At 42.4% G+C, this 19,305-nt stretch overlaps 2 protein-coding genes across 2 annotated transcripts; both read left to right on the forward strand.

The window, feature by feature from the left end:
* Positions 1 to 1,227: 1,227 nt before the first annotated feature.
* LOC146712810 (nuclear factor 7, ovary-like) lies at positions 1,228 to 3,478 on the forward strand. The gene has a single exon (XM_085444017.1). The coding sequence runs from the start codon at positions 1,279 to 1,281 to the stop codon at positions 2,668 to 2,670; it is 1,392 nt and encodes a 463-aa protein (XP_085300143.1). The 5' UTR covers positions 1,228 to 1,278; the 3' UTR covers positions 2,671 to 3,478.
* A 9,716-nt stretch (positions 3,479 to 13,194) lies between these two features.
* On the forward strand, positions 13,195 to 14,785 carry LOC146712811 (nuclear factor 7, brain-like). The gene has a single exon (XM_085444300.1). It carries the CDS (start codon positions 13,207 to 13,209, stop codon positions 14,602 to 14,604), a length of 1,398 nt encoding a protein of 465 aa, XP_085300426.1. The 5' UTR covers positions 13,195 to 13,206; the 3' UTR covers positions 14,605 to 14,785.
* The last annotated feature ends 4,520 nt before the right edge of the window (positions 14,786 to 19,305 follow it).

Consider the following 19,305-nt stretch of genomic DNA (forward strand, 5'->3'; position numbering starts at 1 on the left):
TCAGAAATGAGCGGAGCTGCTGTAAAAGACACCGTTAAGGCCTCCACTTGTTTCAGAAAAAGCATTCTGTCGTTTGCTTGTTTGATCGTGCTTTAAACACATCAAAATGCACAGTGGGATTATAATACAAGTAAAAACTGTGACACGCATTGGTACCGAATAAACAGTCACTTAACAGCAACAATCTGTGATGAATTATTGTGGTCTGCGCTTCTTTGATTGACGCTGAACACTGGAAAAAATGCCATTTTTATCTTTCATCTTTGAACACTGTTTTCTGCTGAGTGACGTAAAAAGCGGCTTTCAAAGACAGGTAAAAACTGCGTTCTCTTCAGCTGCTCAGAAGGGGTGTTCAAGGCGCCACTCTCTGGCATAAAATACGGCATAAGGCCGTTTTATTTTTGTTTTTTTTGTTGTTGTTTTTTACAGCGTCCTGAATTATTAAACGGCATTCTTTTTTTTACACCATTTCATAACCAGACGTGTTACAAAACTCGCGATATTTGGCTGAAATGGCGTGCCATTCTGTTGCAATTTAAAGTACGCGTCAAGCCGAGAACGCGAAAAATTCCCAGATGCGTTCTCGTTCTGCTCGTTTTATCGAGCATGCGTTGGTGGTGATTTGTGTGCACTTGGTACAGCTAAATATCCCAGAATGTATTTTGTCCAAAACTGAAATGGGCAATGGCAGAGGAGCGTGGCTAAAGACTTTTAAATAGACTCTTTCTGGGTCACAAAATAAACTTTGAAGATATTTTCAGGTGAGACTGTAGCTGTGTAAGCTTCAAATATCTGCTCGATTTATCAAGATATCATATATTTGCAAGAGTACTCTGACGTTTTCGGAGAGGAGCAGACCGGGAGGTTGAGGCTCAGGTTAAACATGATATGTAAGTCTCCTAAATATCTTCTAAATCTGTTTGGTTTATTTCAGTCTTTTATTTGTTCCTGAGTAAATCAGTTTGGCTGAGATTAAAGTTAAGCTTCATACCATATTAATCGCAGTTAGATTAAGAGGATGGCAGTAAAAACTCCGGAGCTGTGACATCATCAAGTACGCTGGTGTTCCAATTGTACAAATCGCGACTCCGTACTCGCATTCTCGCCAAGTCTGGACTCCCGTGTGGACTTACAAGGTCCAGACTAAGCGAGAATGTGAATACAGACTCGCACACTTGAGAACTGAGATAATGCTTCAGTGAAGGTAGTAGAGGTCGGAGGGGAGCCAGGACTGACTGTACTTCCTGTCTGCTGTTTTCAGCTTCACTCACAGACTCAATGGCTTCCAGATCAGAGGAGGATCTCTGCTGTCCGGTCTGTCAGGAGGTCTTCAGAGATCCTGTTATTCTGTCATGTAGCCACAGCTTCTGTAAAGACTGTCTGAAGAGATGGTGGAGAAAGAGACCAACACACCAGTGTCCAGTTTGTAAGAGAAGATCTTCAATGGATGCACCACCTTTAAACTGGGCTTTAAAGAACCTGTGTGAGTCGTTCTTACAGGAGAGAGATCAGAGAGCTTCAGAGGCTCTCTGCAGTCTGCACTCTGAGAAACTCAAACTCTTCTGTCTGGACCATCAGCAGCCAGTGTGTCTCGTCTGCAGAGACTCAGAAAAACACACCAATCACAGATTCAGACCCATCGATGAAGCTGCACAACAACACAAGAAGGAACTTCAGGAAACTCTGGAGCCCTTAAAGAAGAAGTTAAAGGTTTGTGAAGAAGTTCAAGTGAAGTTTGATCAAACAGCAGAACACATTAAGGTCCAGGCCCGACACACAGAGAGGCAGATTAAGGAGCAGTTTAAGAAGCTTCACCAGTTTCTAGCAGAGGAAGAGGAGGCCAGGCTGGCTGCACTGAAGGAGGAAGAGGAGCAGAAGAGTGGGATGATGAAGGAGAAGATGGAGGCTCTGAGCAGAGAGATAGCAGCTCTTTCAGACACAGTCAGAGCCACAGAGGAGGAGCTGAGAGCTGAAGACGTCTCATTCCTGCACAACTACAAGGCTGCAGTGGAAAGAGTCCAGCGCTGCCCCCTGCTGGATGATCCACAGCTGCCCTCAGGAGCTCTGATAGACCAGGCCAAACACCTGGGCAACCTGACCTTCAACATCTGGAATAATAAGAAGGACATGGTCGCCTACACTCCTCTCATTCTGGACCCAAATACTGCAAGTCCAGAGCTCATCCTGTCTGAAGATCTGACCAGTGTGAGACTAGGAGGAGAGAGGCAGCAGCTTCCTGATAATCCAGACCGGTTTGATTACTACTGCTCTGTCCTGGGCTCTGAGGGCTTTAACTCAGGGACTCACAGCTGGGATGTTGATGTTGGAGACAGTAAACGGTGGGGACTCGGTGTGTTAGCAGAGTCTGACCACAGGAAGGGTCCCATACGGTCTGGTTCATGGAGAATAGGATTTTATAATGGAAAATATTCAGCACGCTCTCTATCAGGTCCAGAAACTGCTCTCTCAGTCCAGAAGAAGCTCCAGAGGATCAGAGTGAATCTGGACTGGAACAGAGGAAAGCTGTCGTTCTCTGATCCTGATACTAACACACACATACACACCTTCACACACACTTTCACTGAGAAGATGTTTCCATACATTAATACAAGGAATGAAGTGAAGGTGTGTCCGTTGAAGGTGTCAGTGTCTGTGCAGCAGATGAGTTGAGGATGATGATGTTTCTAATGTTGTTTCCTGTCAGTGAATTGAAGCTGTTAAACTGCAGCTGTCCTCCTGCGGTTTGTCATAAATTTTGACAGTTTTAGTCTTTGTTTATGGAATTTCTGAGCACAACCAGCCTGAGGAGACTTAGTTTACTCATTGTTAATTAGCAGATGTACTATTATCATGGTCTTTCCAACAGTAATTTAATTGATTTTACTTATTTTAAATATTCAGAAAATGTTAATCAATTGTAATTACTATACACTGTTATAAGAGATCTTATCGAGTATGTACTGATTGATCCAATATGATTAATGATAATTTTGTGTATTTATTTATCATGAACATTGAAAGATCTGGATGTGGCATTTTCAGTGGGAGAAAAAATTCGTCACTCATACAAGTGACTTCTTCAGTCTCAGCTGACCTGCTGCGTCCAGATGAACTGAATCAACCTTTTGGGATCTGCTTACATGGTTGATTGCGCATGCATGAAGATTGCCATATAGGCAGTTGTTGCATGGCCTTGATCAAAATCAAAGTGAGAATTTTAAAGGCAACAAATGTATTTACTAACCATGGAAATGGTCCCACCCTGTATATGGTGTGGCTCATATTATAGTCAGCTATTTATAGTGATTGTTATACATACCTTTTCTGATATTTGTAACCCTTAAAATACCTACAAAACATAAGCCTAAACAGCTTAATCATCATTCATTATAGAGGACCAGAATTTTCACATGCACCAAATAAATCATTTTGTGCTTTAATAATGAATTGTGCAATAAAGTATGCATCAGTAAATTCACTTACAATTTTATTTTTGATTGTTTTACTTATTTAGACATTCAATCTATTCTCTTTTGCTTATCCTTGTGAGGTTTGGAGCCTATTCCAGCCTTCTTAGGGCAAGAGGCAGGGTGCAACCTGGACAGGTCACCAGTCTGTCGTAGGGCTAACACGTAGAGACAAACAACCATTCTGTCACAAAACGGCTGTGTGTAGGCAGGAGAGGACCCAAATGTAAAAGTCACCAAGACGGAATGTGAACTCAAAAATGCAGCTTTATTTGCTAAAAACAAGGCAAAACGGTGCAAAACCAAAGTGGGAAAACTAATAATAAATCATAGATTAAAAACACAGGGAGAATCACACAGCTATCAGGGAGGACGCGAAACTGAACACAGGAAATACACACATGAGATGATCAGGAGAAGTGGCAACACATGGGGAAAAGCTGAAACAAATGAATACAACAACGTCACAAGGGAAACGTAAAGCTAAACACAATAAACACAGGACCTCTTTCAAAATAAAACAGGAAACATGAAATGGACAAGGAAGACTTAACACAGGGGTTGAAAACACAAGAGGAAACTAATAAACAAATTAACTTAGGAAACCCAATGAACTTAAACATAAACCATAAACATCAAAATAAACTAAAACTCAAAATGCTGGGTCAAAAGACCCAGGATCGTGACACATTCGCACTCACACCTATGGGCAATTTAATTCAATTGAACTATTAATGCAAAACACATTCCAACAATTTCAGTCACCATTTTTGAATTCCAATGTAGAAAACAGGTTTTGGAAGTATGAAAGTAAATAGATTTTAAAATCAAATTATACACTCAACAAAAATATAAACGCAACACCTTTGTTACTGCTCCCATTCCCCATGGGATGGACGTAGAGACCTAAAATTCATTCCAGATACACAATATAACCATCCCTCCCAAACAGTGGTCACAAATCAGTCCAAATGTGTGGTAGTGGGCACATCTGCTATATTGAGATAATCCATCCCACCTCACAGGTGTGCCACATCAGGATGCTGATCTGACATCATGAGTAGTGCACAGGTGTACCTCAGACTGCCCACAACAAAAGGCCACCCTGGAATGTGCAGTTTTGTCTCACAGCAAAATGCCACAGATGCCACAAGCAATGAGGGAGCGTGCAATTGGCATGCTGACAGCAGGAATGTCAACCAGATCTGTCGCCCGTGCATTGAATGTTCATTTCTCAACCATAAGCCGTCTCCACAGGCGTTTCAGAGAATATGGCAGCACATCCAACCGGCCTCACAACCGCAGACCTCGTGTAACCACACCAGCCCAGGACCTCCACATCCAGCAGGTTCACCTCCAAGATCGTCTGAGACCAGCCACCCAGACAGCTGCTGGAACAATTGGTTTGCACAACCAAACAATTTCTGCACAAACTGTCAGAAACCGTCTCAGGGACGCTCAACTGCATGCCCGTCGTCCTCATCGGGGTCTTGACCTGACTCCAGCTCGTCGCCGTAACAGACTCGTGTGGGCAAATGCTCACATTCGATGGCGTCTGGCACGTTGGAGAGGTGTGCGCTTCACGGATGGATCATGGTTCACATTGTTCAGGGCAGATGGCAGCTGAGAATGTCCCAGTTCTTGCATGGCCAGCATACTCACCGGACATGTCACCCATTGAGCATGTTCGGGATGTGCTTGACTGGCGTATACGACAGCGTGTACCAGTTCCCACGAATATCCAACAACCTCGCACAGCCATTGAAGTGGAGTGGACCAACATTCCACAGGCCACAATTGACAATCTGATAGACTCCATGTGACGATGTGTTGCACTGCATGAGGCAAATGGTGGTCACACCAGATACTGACCGGTTCTGGGTCCCCAGACCCCCAATAGCGCAAAAAACTGCACATTCCAGGGTGGCCTTTTGTTGTGGGCAGTCTGAGGTACACCTGTGCACTACTCATGATGTCAGATCAGCATCCTGATGTGGCACACCTGTGAGGTGGGATGGATTATCTCAATATAGCAGATGTGCCCACTACCACACATTTGGACTGATTTGTGACCACTGTTTGGGAGGGATGGTTATATTGTGTATCTGGAATGAATTTTAGGTCTCTACGTCCATCCCATGGGGAATGGGAGCAGTAACAAAGGTGTTGCGTTTATATTTTTGTTGAGTGTAGATACAGTTTTAATCTAGGAGGAGTTTGGGAACATCTGGAGACACACACACACACACACATGAAAATTATAGTATGATGATGATTAAAACTTGGTGGTTGCATGGGAATTTTGAGATTTTTGGTTTACAATGACAAATAAACAATTTATCAACATGTTGCTTTAACTGTTTATAACCCATAAAGTCATAAAAACACAAAATCTGAGACTTTTTTTGTTGTTGCCTGTCCCGTTTGGTTCTTTTGCCATCAGAATTATTGTCTAAAGGCAAAAAAAGATTCCCAATGGATTTACTTTACCAAATGGGCCATCCCAGCTTTGCCGTATTGGTCTATTTGATTCATTTCTGCTTGGCCGTCACCTAAGGATTTACATCCCTGATAAGCAGAAGGAGTCTCACTATCTGTTCAATGTCTCCCATTACAATGGCCTCTCTGTGTTAACATTCCACATGCATGCAAACTAGTGACAGGAGTGCTCTTACTATAGTAAAGTGAGAAAGTGTTATTACTATAACTAATGTGATATGATTAAATATGTGATTGATACGTGAGAAAAGAAATTTGCCTTCACAATGCACAGAGGTAAAAAATAAACATCCAAAATTCTCCAGAAAACAGGGAGTACATGACAGGAGGCTAACCTACAAAATGAAAAAGAGCATAGGAAATACCTTATAAGTGCACAAAAGGGAAATAGTGAAATCTTTCTGATTGGTTGCAAAATTATTTAACCCTTTCACATTTTACTGTTAAATAACCTGATTTTAAAAAGTATAGTAAATTATTTTGATTGCATTTTTCATGACTGTCGAGAGACATGGGACATAGATAGATTGTGTGCTTTTACTAATAGTAACTTTATTCTTTATTCTTAATCAAAAGAGATAAGGTGAAGCAGTGTGTAAGGAAGACTGTGAATAAGGGTGTTCTTCAGGAACTCACTCTGCACCCATCTAAAAATGAAATTGATCTGTTTCTTGACAACGTAACTCTCCCAAAATTACTAGACAGTCAAGCAATGGAACTGGATTCGCCACTGACGCCAAGTGAACTCCAGGAAGCCCTGATAAGTATGCCCAATAATAAGGCTCCAGGTCCAGACGGCTTCCCTGCAGAATTCTACAAAGAATTCTGGACAATTCTGGCACCAGTATTCCACGGAATGTTGCAGGAAATTGAGGAAAATGGCAGACTACCACCAAATATGAATTCTGCCAACATTAGTCTCCTGCTAAAACCAGGCAAAGACCCTTTATTTCCCTCAAGCTATCGTCCAATTTCTCTTTTAAATGTAGACCTTAAAATAATCTGCAAAGCTCTCTCAAAGAGATTAGAGAAAATAACCCCCCTCTTAATTCATCCTGACCAAACTGGTTTCATAAAAGGTCGGCACTCCTCAACAAACACTCGTAGATTACTTAATTTAATAGACTACTCATACAATAAAAACATCGAAACCATAATATTATCTCTAGATGCAGAAAAAGCATTTGACAGAGTTAACTGGAAATTTTTATTCGCAACTTTACACAAATTTGGTTTTGGAAACTCTTTTATAAACTGGATAGGAATATTATACAATTCCCCAACAGCTCGTATCAGAACAAATGACCAAACATCCTCCAGCTTCTGTCTCCTGAGGGGCACCAGACAGGGATGCCCACTCTCCCCTTCACTTTTTGCAATTTTTATCGAACCTCTAGCAGCAGCATTTAGACAGGCTACAACAATTAAGGGCATAAAATGTAAGAACATAGAACATAAAATCAGTCTCTATGCGGATGATGTGTTGCTTTTTCTGCAAAACACACAAACCAACCTCTCTGAGGTAATTACTCTAATGAACTGGTTTTCAAGAGTTTCAGATTATTCAATTAACTGGCCAAAATCTACAGTTCTTCCCATTAACTGCTCCTTCCATAATTGTTCCTCTGGCCCACTGCAATCCGGAAATATTAAATATTTAGGTATTAATGTTTCTCCTAAGCTTTCAGACTTAACTAAATTAAACCACATCCCACTTCTAAAGAAAGTAGAAGGCGATCTGACTAGATGGAAATCTTTACCCATATCACTCATGGGAAGGGTCGCCACTGTAAAAATGATGATCTTGCCAAAAATAAATTACTTATTTTTGATGATCCCTAACAAACCATCACAAGATTGGTTCAGATCTCTGGATTCATATATTTCCAAATTCCTTTGGAAAGATAAACCCCCGCGTATCAGCTTAAAAACGCTACAAAGAACCAAGGATAGAGGAGGATTAGATCTGCCTAATTTTCACCAATACTTCTTAGCCAACAGGCTTCAGTTCATCTCAGAATGGTCAAAACATACCTTCCTAGATGAGCCCTGGCTAGATGTTGAACAGGCACTATGCAAGGATCTAGAGATTTCAGACCTACCATTTATTAGCTCAAACATCAAAAGACATGAATGCTTTAAAAATATCAACATCAGCTTCTCTCTGACAGCATGGTGGGAGTTTCTAAAAATAACGGAGTCTTCATTAATCCCATGCAAACGTACACCTATCTGGAATAACCCTGACATATTACAAAACAATAATATGATTAATTTCCCAGAATGGAGTTGTAAAGGAATTAAATACTTAGAACATATATTAGAGGGAACAGAATTTATTCCATTTGACAGACTAGTTGCACAATATGGGATCAACAAGAAAAGATTTTTAGAATATCAACAAATTAAATCCATAATAAAAAAGAAATTTAACCTCAGTCAAGTTGAATTACAAACACCACCAAGTGCGGCACACTTCCTTACTCTTAAATCCCCCAAATTATTATCTAAAATATACAGAACACTTTCTAAATTAGATGAATCAATATCCCTTCCTATTGCAAAGTGGGAAACGGATTTATCAGTCAGTTTAGACCAAAACTTCTGGTCTCAGGTATGCTTAAAAACCTTTAAATTGATTAAAAATCCCAGTCTGCAATTAATACAATACAAAATACTACATAGAGTGCACTATACAGGTCATCGGATGTTCAAGATGGGCTTTACATCTTCCAACAACTGCTCACACTGTCAAGGCAATACACCAGACAATTACATTCACGCTCTTTGGTTCTGTCCACCAGTGCAGAAGTTTTGGCGCGAGATATGTGAAGACTTATCAAAGAGTCTGAAATGTAACATTCCAACTTCCCGCTTAGTGTGTTTGTTGGGCAGCTTAGATAATGTCACTTCAGAAAAGAATATAGCCCATATGGTTTTCACTGCCCTATGCATAGCCAAGAAAACTGTCCTGATGAACTGGAAAAATAAAAACAATCTTAATTCTAACCAATATAGAAATTATCTATTAGATTACATTAGTCTTGATACAGCCTCTGCCACCACATCAGATCAATTGCTCTGGGCTCCTTTGATCAGCTCCATCACCTAGTGGCGGTGGGGGGTCATAGTTTGGTCCCGCCTTCAATGTTGTGATTGGTGTGGGGGTAGGGACAGGCTTAGGGCGTCGGGGGGTTCCCCGGAGGCATCTTCCTTGGGGGGCTCAACCCGGGGTAGCGGTCATGTCCGGTTGGGGGCTCTTTTCTGACTGTTTCCTCGTGGCTGCGTGCAGCGGGGCTAGGGGAGGGTCTGTACTGACGGACGTGGGTTACTGACCTGGTAGCCTGTCTGCCCCTGGGTGGGTCCGGGATGGGCGTGAGGTTCTGGGGGCGCTCCGTCTCTGGGCTGGGGCCCTGGCCGGGCCTCGGGGGCTTGGGTCCTGGTTTGTGTGTTGCCGGGGTTGTGGGCGGGTGGGTGCATGGGGGCCCATCCCTGGCGCTGGGTGCCGCCGGTGTGTCGAGCCACCTGCGGGGGCTCTTCAACTGGTGGGGGAGATTGTCACACCTTGCAGGAGCTTTCCTCTCCTCAGGAACTCTCTGCAGGAGGGGGAGATACAGGAGAGGTGGAGGAAGATCTCAGCCTGGGCGTCTATTGTCTCATGTAGTCTGGAAGATGAGTGGATGGAGGGGTGGGTGCAGTTTTCTCTGTGGTGGGGTTGGGTGGACTGTCCCGGGCTCTGTGGGGCCGGGGGGCGCTGCTGCGCTGGGCCCCGGTCTGGATGGGGCCCCCTTTCCCTGGCGGGTCGCGGAGTATGGGAGTGCCTACTGGGGTCAGCGGGGGAGCTGGCCCCAGGGAGGGGTCACCTGCCCCTCCCTTCCTTCCCTCCCCATCTCCAGCTGCCTCCCTCTTCCCGCTCCACCACAACCACCCACACATGCAGGGCCTTTGAGTAGGGGTATGTCACCAGGGTGCAGAGGAGGCTACCCCCCCCTCTGTCCCCTTCTGGCTGCCTCTGCCTCAATTTTATCCCACAACTTAGACATTCACATTACTCACACCCTCATTACACATACATATAGGATCTTGGGGGTGGGCATGATACACGAAGTCCAAGTTACCATCAGGGTGTACACCTCACCCCTGGCATCGTTGCCCACCTCTCAATTTTAAATACACGTAGACATTGAGGGCTAGTAGGAGGGACTATGCGCTTACCTGCTGCTCTCTGGCAGGTAGCTCCATGCCCTCCTGGGTTTTAATTGCACCTTAGAACACACATGCATCAACACTACAATGAGCGGGTGGAGGGAGGTTTGGAGTCTTCTCTCACCCCCATTCTCTGCGGCCTGCTGGAATTGGGGGGCTAGGAGGAGTTGGCCGTCCGACTGCGGTCTGGGGTGTGGGGCCTCCCTGCTGCTGCGGAGTCGGGGCGGTCTGCCTCTCCCCACCGCAGGGAAAAGGGTAACGCCACCTGGGTCTGGGTGCAGTTCCCCCCTCCAGGGGCAAGGGTACCTAGACCCGGTTCATAGAGTACGCTTGGGGAGTGTGATCGTGTGTACAGCGTCTCTTTATGTCTGTCTCCACGTCCATTAAAGCAACATTGCTTTAATACAATTTCCTGCAATTGAAGTCTAAATTTAGGATATGCCACTTTTTAGGTCTTTGTGAAACAGTAAAAGTAAAAATCTGAATATTAATCCTTTTTAGTGTGATTAGCTCTTACAGGTTACTCCAGCCCTTTAAAAGTAACAGATCCATGATGCCTATCCTAAAATCAACCCAGATTATCAATTGCAACAATCGAGAAGGTTGCTGCCTCCAACAGGTGTGGCTGTTAACAATAGACCTCTAAAGCTACTCAGCTCCCTGGCTCTTATCAGAGGAGGCAGGGAAAAAAACCTGGACTTCAGTGTGGTCAAAACAATACTAGAAAGGGGGGGACCCAAGTGACAACGGTGGAATGATTAATAAATATGAACCTTTATTTTGGAGGCTGAACAAAAACATTAGGTGTGTCACAAAACGTAGGCTGTATCCTCCTGAGGCGGCATTTGTAGACCAATTATGTCACAGTGTGTGTGTGTGTGTGTGTGTGTATGTTTGTCTGTGTTTGAGCTGGGCTACTCTCACACAGTATTGTGTGCGATGGTTTATCGACCTCCAAAATACAATAATGACTTTGCTGACATATTGTCAATAGAAAATTGTACTTAGTAGTCAGTATAATCTTTAAATCTTTAATGATATAAGTTTGCATATGGTAGAATACTGCATGTAATCATTTGTGTTTAGAAGTATATAGTTGGTGGCATATTGAAAGAATGTCTCATCCTAGGAAGTCTGTAACAACGGTGTGTACTTTCCAGGGTGTTCTGGCTTCACCCCCACATCCTAGGAACATGGGAAAGGTTGTACCTTGTCTTATTGTTTTACGGGAGGATTAACGTAGCTATGTCAACAACCATGCCGGCACACCAATCTGTTGGTTCCTCAACTCGGGTAATGACACCAAGCTCTTCCATTCGTTGGAGTTCCTCCTTTACCCTTCCCATTAGAGGCAGAAGAAGCCTTTGCGGAGTTTTGAGCGAGTATGGCACAGCGTTCGGTTTGAGTTTAATGTGATAGGCCCGCTGCACTTTCCCTAGACCATTGCAAAGTTTAGGGTAAGTAGTCTTCAGAGTGTTCATTGAAACCGCGTCAACTCGCACCAGCAGGCCAAGAACTGTAATGGCGGGCAGGCCTAGCAGTGGAGTGCTCAGGTTTCTTACAACATAGACCTTCTCTGTTGTCTGTTTTGCTCCGTAGTTGAACTGTAGCTTTGTAAAACCAGCAACGTCCAGTGGTGTTTTTCCAGGGCCTGACAAAGGTTTTTCTGGCTGCTGGAGAACTGGTCTGTGTTCATTAGCAAAAATTTTTGATAAGTCCGAGTCAGCTACTACAGTCATATCTGCTTCAGTATCCAGTTTGAAAATGATTTTTTGCATCTTTCACTTGTATGATGGCTCTCCACGCCTGGCTGTCACTGGAAACTGAGCCTAGGAAGAAACCTTGCTCCTCTTCCTCCTCAATACTTTGCACTGTCTTGCTTTGCCTGCAGACGCGCTGGTAGTGACCTTTTTTTCCACATAAATGACATTTTGCATCATTCGCTGGGCACTCGGGTTTCGGATGTGGAGAGCCTCCGCACTTGTAGCATTTATTACTTTGTCTCTTGCTATACTGCTGTTGTGTTTTGACAGTTTTATTTTTGAACATGTTGAACTTCGTTTTGTCGTGTTTTTGTATCACTCTGTCAACTGTTTTCGTATTTACTTGCATTACATTTGTTTCACTTCTCAAACCTGACTGTTGCTTTTTGATTTCTTCTGACTGCCTGGCCATATTTATAGCTTTATCCAAGTCCAAGTCTTTTTCCATCTGCATGCGCTCAGACAGCCTCGTGTCGACCAAGCCCACTACTATTCTGTCTCTTATCAGCTCATCGTGGAGCGGTCCATAGTTAAAGTGCTCTGCTAATGCATGCAAGGCAGTCACGAATGCAGTCTCATTCGGCTCTTGTTTGCGCATATTAAAACGTGCGCGCTCATAAACAACATTTTTCCTGACAATGAAAAAGTTGTGGAAGCTATCTCTCACTTTAGCATAGTCCCGCTGGTCTACATCACTACATAACTCGAGTCCGCTCAGGACGTCATCCGCTCCATCTCCCATACAATATATGAGAGTGTTCACTTGATTTTCCTCCGAGCTCGCGGACAGATTACTTGCCTGACGGAATCTCTCGAAGCCACCCCCATCTTGCCTGAAATGGAGCAAAACCTGTTTTATACCTTTGATGTAAAAGAAGGATGACAGTTTAACACTGGAATTAACATACCTGAGATTCAGGTGAAAAGAAACATTTAACAGAAAGGTGCCATGAAAATCCGCCCATCACCTGACACACCTGGGAAAAACCAGTAAATAGGATGTTATTCAACCTCAGTAAAGAGAGACGCACAGACGATCAGACTGAGCTCCGACCAAACTAGCAGCTTCCTCTGAGTGAGTCCAGCTACAGGAGAGAAAAGTGGAAAACTCCAACACTGCTGCTTCAAGCTGCTGACGCTCCACACACTGAATGTGAGTTTGAGCAAAAACACGACTCAAAGGAAGTTTCAGTGAAGGTGGTAGAGGAGGGAGGGGAACCAGGACTGACTGTACTTCCTGTCTGCTGTTTTCAGCTTCACTCACAGACTCAATGGCTTCCAGATCAGAGGAGGATCTCTGCTGTCTGGTCTGTCAGGAGGTCTTCAGAGATCCTGTTCTTCTGTCATGTAGCCACAGCTTCTGTAAAGACTGTCTGAAGAGATGGTGGAGAGAGAGACCAACACACGAGTGTCCAGTTTGTAAGAGAAGATCTTCAATGGAAGAACCACCTTTAAATCGAGCTTTAAAGAACCTGTGTGAGTCGTTCTTACAGGAGAGAGATCAGAGAGCTTCAGAGGCTCTCTGCAGTCTGCACTCTGAGAAACTCAGACTCTTCTGTCTGGACCATCAGCAGCCAGTGTGTGTCGTCTGCAGAGACTCAGAAAAACACACCAATCACAGATTCAGACCCATCGATGAAGCTGCACAACAACACAAGAAGGAACTTCAGGAAACTCTGGAGCCCTTAAAGAAGAAGTTAAAGGTTTGTGAAGAAGTTCAAGTGAAGTTTGATCAAACAGCAGAACACATTAAGGTCCAGGCCCGACACACAGAGAGGCAGATTAAGGAGCAGTTTAAGAAGCTTCACCAGTTTCTAGCAGAGGAAGAGGAGGCCAGGCTGGCTGCACTGAGGGAGGAAGAGGAGCAGAAGAGTGGGATGATGAAGGAGAAGATGGAGCCTCTTAGCAGAGAGATAGCAGCTCTTTCAGACACAGTCAGAGCCACAGAGGAGGAGCTGAGAGCTGAAGACGTCTCATTCCTGCACAACTACAAGGCTGCAGTGGAAAGAGTCCAGCGCTGCCCCCTGCTGGATGATCCACAGCTGCCCTCAGGAGCTCTGATAGACCAGGCCAAACACCTGGGCAACCTGACCTTCAACATCTGGAACAACATGAAGGACATGGTCTCCTACACTCCTCTCATTCTGGACCCAAACACTGCTCATCCAAACCTCATCCTGTCTGAAGATCTGACCAGTGTGAGACGAGGAGGAGAGAGGCAGCAGCTTCCTGATAATCCAGAGAGGTTTGATTTTCACGGCTCTGTCCTGGGCTCTGAGGGCTTTAACTCAGGGACTCACAGCTGGGATGTTGAAGTTGGAGACAGTACATGGTGGAGACTGGGTGTGTTAGCAGAGTCTGTGCAGAGGAAGGGAATCATGCTGCCTGGATTTTGGAGAATATGGTTTGATGAAGGTAAATACTCAGCACGCTCACCATCAGCTCTACCCACTGATCTCTCAGTCCAGAAGAAGCTCCAGAGGATCAGAGTGAATCTGGACTGGAACAGAGGAAAGCTGTCGTTCTCTGATCCTGATACTAACACACACATACACACCTTCACACACACTTTCACTCACAGGATGTTTCCAATCATTGGCACTATTGATGGTGGTAAAGTGAAGGTGTGTCCGTTGAAGGTGTCAGTGTCAGTGCAGCAGATGAGTTGAGGATGATGATGTTTCTAATGTTGTTTCCTGTCAGTGAGTTGAAGCTGTTAAACTGCAGCTGTCCTCCTGCTGCCTCGTTGTTCCAAAGCTCTTTGTTTCTCTTTTAGTTTCACTGTTTCTTTCTGTTTCTGCTGTCCACCTTTTCACATGGAAAATCATTTCACTGTTTCTCACTGAATGACTCCCCAAACTAGATTTGAAATTCTATCACGTTTCTAATCATTACAAGTGATTCATGTTTCTATTTGATGTGTAAATGGAGATGATTTAGTTTGCTGGGATATGGACTGACATGTGTTGAATGGGAGGAGCAGTTTGTTGTTGTCTTCTTGGCTGTTTATGACAACAATAAATATATTGTTGAACTAAATAAGATCAGAGTTGAAAGGTTGGAGTATTATTTACGTGCTTCACTGTCAGTATCTTCAGGGGGATTCAAAGTCATGAGATAAACTAGTGTAGAGGAAAATATCGGAGTTTTATTTAGTATCAAAGCAGAGCGTGTCGTCCAGCCGGAGGAACGTCTCTGACTGCTTCACATAGAAACATCAGCAGGAAGTTCGACGGAGCTCATTTAATCAATTTTTCCTTCATTACAGCAGAAAAAGAACTGAAAGTGTGTGTGTGGATACAGAACGCTCGCTGTCAGGTCGAATAAACAATTTCAAAGTGTCATTAAAACAAACAGTTCAAAGCAGGAAATAAAGTGTCCGTTCACAGCACCAACAAAGCAACTCTTTACAAATAAATTTGCTCCACCATTTTCCTTCATGCTGTCCAACCAGTGTCAGAAGATCTAGACCCCACTTTGTCATTTTCAGCTGTGAACACCTTATCATCACGCAAACATTCAAAGTGATTTGATAGAAACCTCGATCCACAATGAAATCCCAGCCACAGAATCTCAGTCATCTCTTCTTCCTCCTTTTCTGGGAAAACCATCAAACTCTACATTACACTCTGCATTTTTCAGGGTAAAGTCCTCCACTGATATCGGTGCAAACCTAACACACTGCTGACTGTTTTATGACTACATCCACTTTGACCTTTGACCTACTTCTGTCTGTTTTTGTGGAAAGTATCATAATAATTATTATTTTGACCTTTGGGCCCTTTCATTTGACATGTTATGTGTGAAGAGTATCATTATTGTTGACTCCATAACTTTCAATTATTCAGTGTGTTTAGCAAGATCAAAGCGAGCAGCTCAGTTATACCAAAGGAACATCATCTCTTTCTAAACACATCTGAGTGTGTGTGTGTGTGTGTGTGTGTGTACATGTTTAGACATCTTTGTGAGTTCAGAAAATTGGCATGCTACTGTACTTGTGGGGACCAACAGTTACTTATGAGGACAAAGTGCCGTCCTCACGAGTTTGAAAGTACTTTTGAGACTCAAAATATGGTTTTAGTGTCAGGGTTACAGTTAGGTTATAGTTTTGTTTAGGGTTAGATTAGAGAATTAAATGAGTGAAAACTCAGAGTTGGGGCACTACATCATCATTCATCGTATTTATTTGTGGATATTTGCTGCCATCACCTGGAGAAATACAGGAAGTAAAAATTGGAGGAGGGTCAGAAACTAAGATCCATCAATTTGAGCCATAAAAATGATCCAAACTAATGTTAGGGCCGTTCATTAATACAGGTGAAAGGAGAGAAAATATAATACAGTGATGAAAAATGTAGAAACAAATCAACCTATACACACAATTTATTTTTACATCCAAACCAAAATTAAATATCTTATCACATTTTGAATCCCAAATAAAACACACCAAAAGAGAAGAAATTATTCTTTAAGATAAAAAAGATGAAAGTGAAAAAATGAACTTTGATTTATTTTCCTCCTGACCTCCACAACCAGAATTTGTCATAAAATGTCACAGGAAAGACCGAATAAAAAAAAACCTAAAAAAACTATAAGTGGGAATAAGAAAAGTAAACAAAAGTACAAACACAGAATAAGAAAATTAATTTAGCTGTAAAATATCAGGGAACAGGGAAAGAAAGGTTCGAGAAAGAAATAAGATAAGGATAAGGGAATGAATGAATTTACCTCTAAAATAAAAGGGAAGGGAAAAAAGGTTTAAGAAAGAAACAGGAAAAAGGGTTAAGGTTGGAAGGAAATAAGAAAAGATAAATACAAAAAGGTGGAGAAAGGGAAATGGCTGAGTTTAGAGAATAGTAAAGGAGAGTACTTGTTTAAAACTGTCATCTAAATTATTTAAAGGCACAGGATTCAATTTATTGCGTAACAGCATATCCTTTAGATTACTACTTCTTCTATAAGCTGTAATCTTTTTCAATTGCTGTAAAGGAGGAAGGGCTTGTTGGGTCATCAATAAAGAAGTATTAAGAGCTCGATTCAAGACTCCGATGTGTCTAAAAAAAGGTGACTGCAAACAGAATCAAATGACTCTGATTATTGTTCCTGACTGATGGCTGATCAAGCGTGTTCTCACTTCACTTTTAATATGTGGTAAGAAGCAGGCTGAGTAACCTCAAGGTCTTAAAGCCTTAAACAACACTGAAGTAGCTTCTTCCATACGCTCCTTAAAGAGACAGATATGATGTACTCTAATCGACTGAGATTTAATAATGCCCCTGAAAACATGGTAGGATCAATGTTCCCTCTAATTTTTCATGTGTCTGAGCGAACACACAAACTCCCTGAGTGGACACTTGGACCGCTGTGAGCGACAGCAGACGTGTGCACTGTGGTCACGCCAGGATCTAGTCCATCCAAGTTACATGGTTTCATTAAAATAATCTAATTACAGCGTTTACATTTATGTTAGACTACTTTTAATTAACTGCTTTAGCCCACTTACAATGAAAATTTAAAAAAAAATCTAGTTCATGACCTGTGTAGCATGTTAACACTATTGGAAGTAAAAATAACTTGAACTCCAATTTTGAAAACACAACTTTTTTCTTCTTCTTCTTCTTTTTATTTTTATTTTTTTATTTTTAATAAAGCTCTGACTTGAATTATGAGTCTGAGTCTGTGGTCTGGGAGAGAGTCTGTAACTCTCTGTCTGCAAATACCATATATAAAGACCAATGTTGGGCAATTAATTATATAGTTACTTCTTCAAAAAAGTTACTGAGTTATGCAAACAGCAAAGTTTTTGTAGCTGTTTACATAAAAATGCAGCCAAGTTTTTTTTAAATAAACATTTCAAACTATTTACAGAACAATCAGCTGTTCTGCATCAAATTTGATGCCACACAAATTATTTGTGCCACTCCAAAAAAATAATTTCTGTCCACTATGAGATAAAGGAGAACAACAGCCTGATACCTGCAGGCCTGAGAGCAGCAGGTGTATCACTGCTGTAACTCCTGTAACATTCAGCAGTCGCCTCATTGTTCTGACACACATAACAAAACTATTGACTACACTACACACTAACTACACAAGATTTGCGCTAAACGTCGCAAATCTGTCACATCACACGCTGTCACTCCTAAAACTTCTTGACTAGTCGACATGGTACATTTTTCCACCAATAGGAAAGGCTGGGGGCAGGGGTTTGCACAGGTGGAGAGTGCTTTCGAGCGTTTTCCTCAGCGTTTTGAGCGTTGTGACCCAGCCTCTAGTGGAGGAGATCCAACAGTCCCTGATATCAGGAAGTCTCTCCACAGATAAACTGTCTCCTGCTCAGTGGTCAGCTCTGGTCTTCATCTTACTGTTGTTAAGAAATAAATATATATTCTTAATGCTTATTTGCTGATTAGATTGTTTTATGAGAGGCCCAGACTTGACTAGGTCACAGGCTGACAGGAAACTGCATGTTTTTGCAGCATATGAGGAGTAGACAGAGAGTGAAACTAAGTTCAGACGAAGGGTGACAGGTTGCACTGCACAACAAACCTCAGAAAAGGGAAGTTATTGCAAGCTGCATAGTAAGTAAGACACAAAGAAAAGAGGAACGGAGTAAAAGGAGTTGTTTGTATCGAAACTATGTGACGTGTGAAGTACCAAAATAACACCTATATGAGACTCATGTTGAGCTTCTAATGTTAGAGATTCTGCAACTGGCTTTGGGCTGTGCAGGGCTCTCTCTTCCGGAAGATGATTGAATAAAAATATATAAATGTTTTGACCACTCTGAGTCAGGTTTTCTCTGTTCTATCATGGGGATCAAAGAATCTGGTTTAATATTTGGTGTTTTCCGCCCGGTTCCTTTGTAACAGAGAGAACAAATGTGGCTGAAGGTACGATATGATATGAGGCGGACAACATATCATATATTAAAAAAGATTTAAAGGTAAGCACAAGCCTGTTCAAAATTTGTGCATATTGGATGAATTCTAATATATTTGTCTGTTGAGTTAATGATCGTGACCGTTAAATTGGCTCAGTGGTGGTGAAATTAAACTAAATTATAAAATCTGTTAAATAGATTTCAGGTGACATGTCCATGATAATTTTGGGTAATTTGGGATAAATAAAAGTAAAGTTTGGGGACATTTGACAAAATTTATTGTGATTAATCCTGGGGTGAATTTTAAGTTGATGTGTTATGTTGGTTGAGTGTGACGTCATCTAAGAAAAGAGATATTAGTTTAGGATATTTGGTTAAGGGAGCTTTTCCTGTATTGATCAGCGGAGTTAGCCTCGGGCACCAGATAATTTAGCTGTGGAATCCCCACAGTGGTGCTTTTAAATGTATTTAAATTAATCCAGGATAG

This window comes from Copadichromis virginalis, linkage group LG3 (genome assembly GCF_057382275.1).
Source record: "Copadichromis virginalis isolate Kocher_CV1m ecotype Utaka linkage group LG3, C_Virginalis_male_GT1.1, whole genome shotgun sequence".
Taxonomy (NCBI): Eukaryota; Metazoa; Chordata; class Actinopteri; order Cichliformes; family Cichlidae; genus Copadichromis; species Copadichromis virginalis.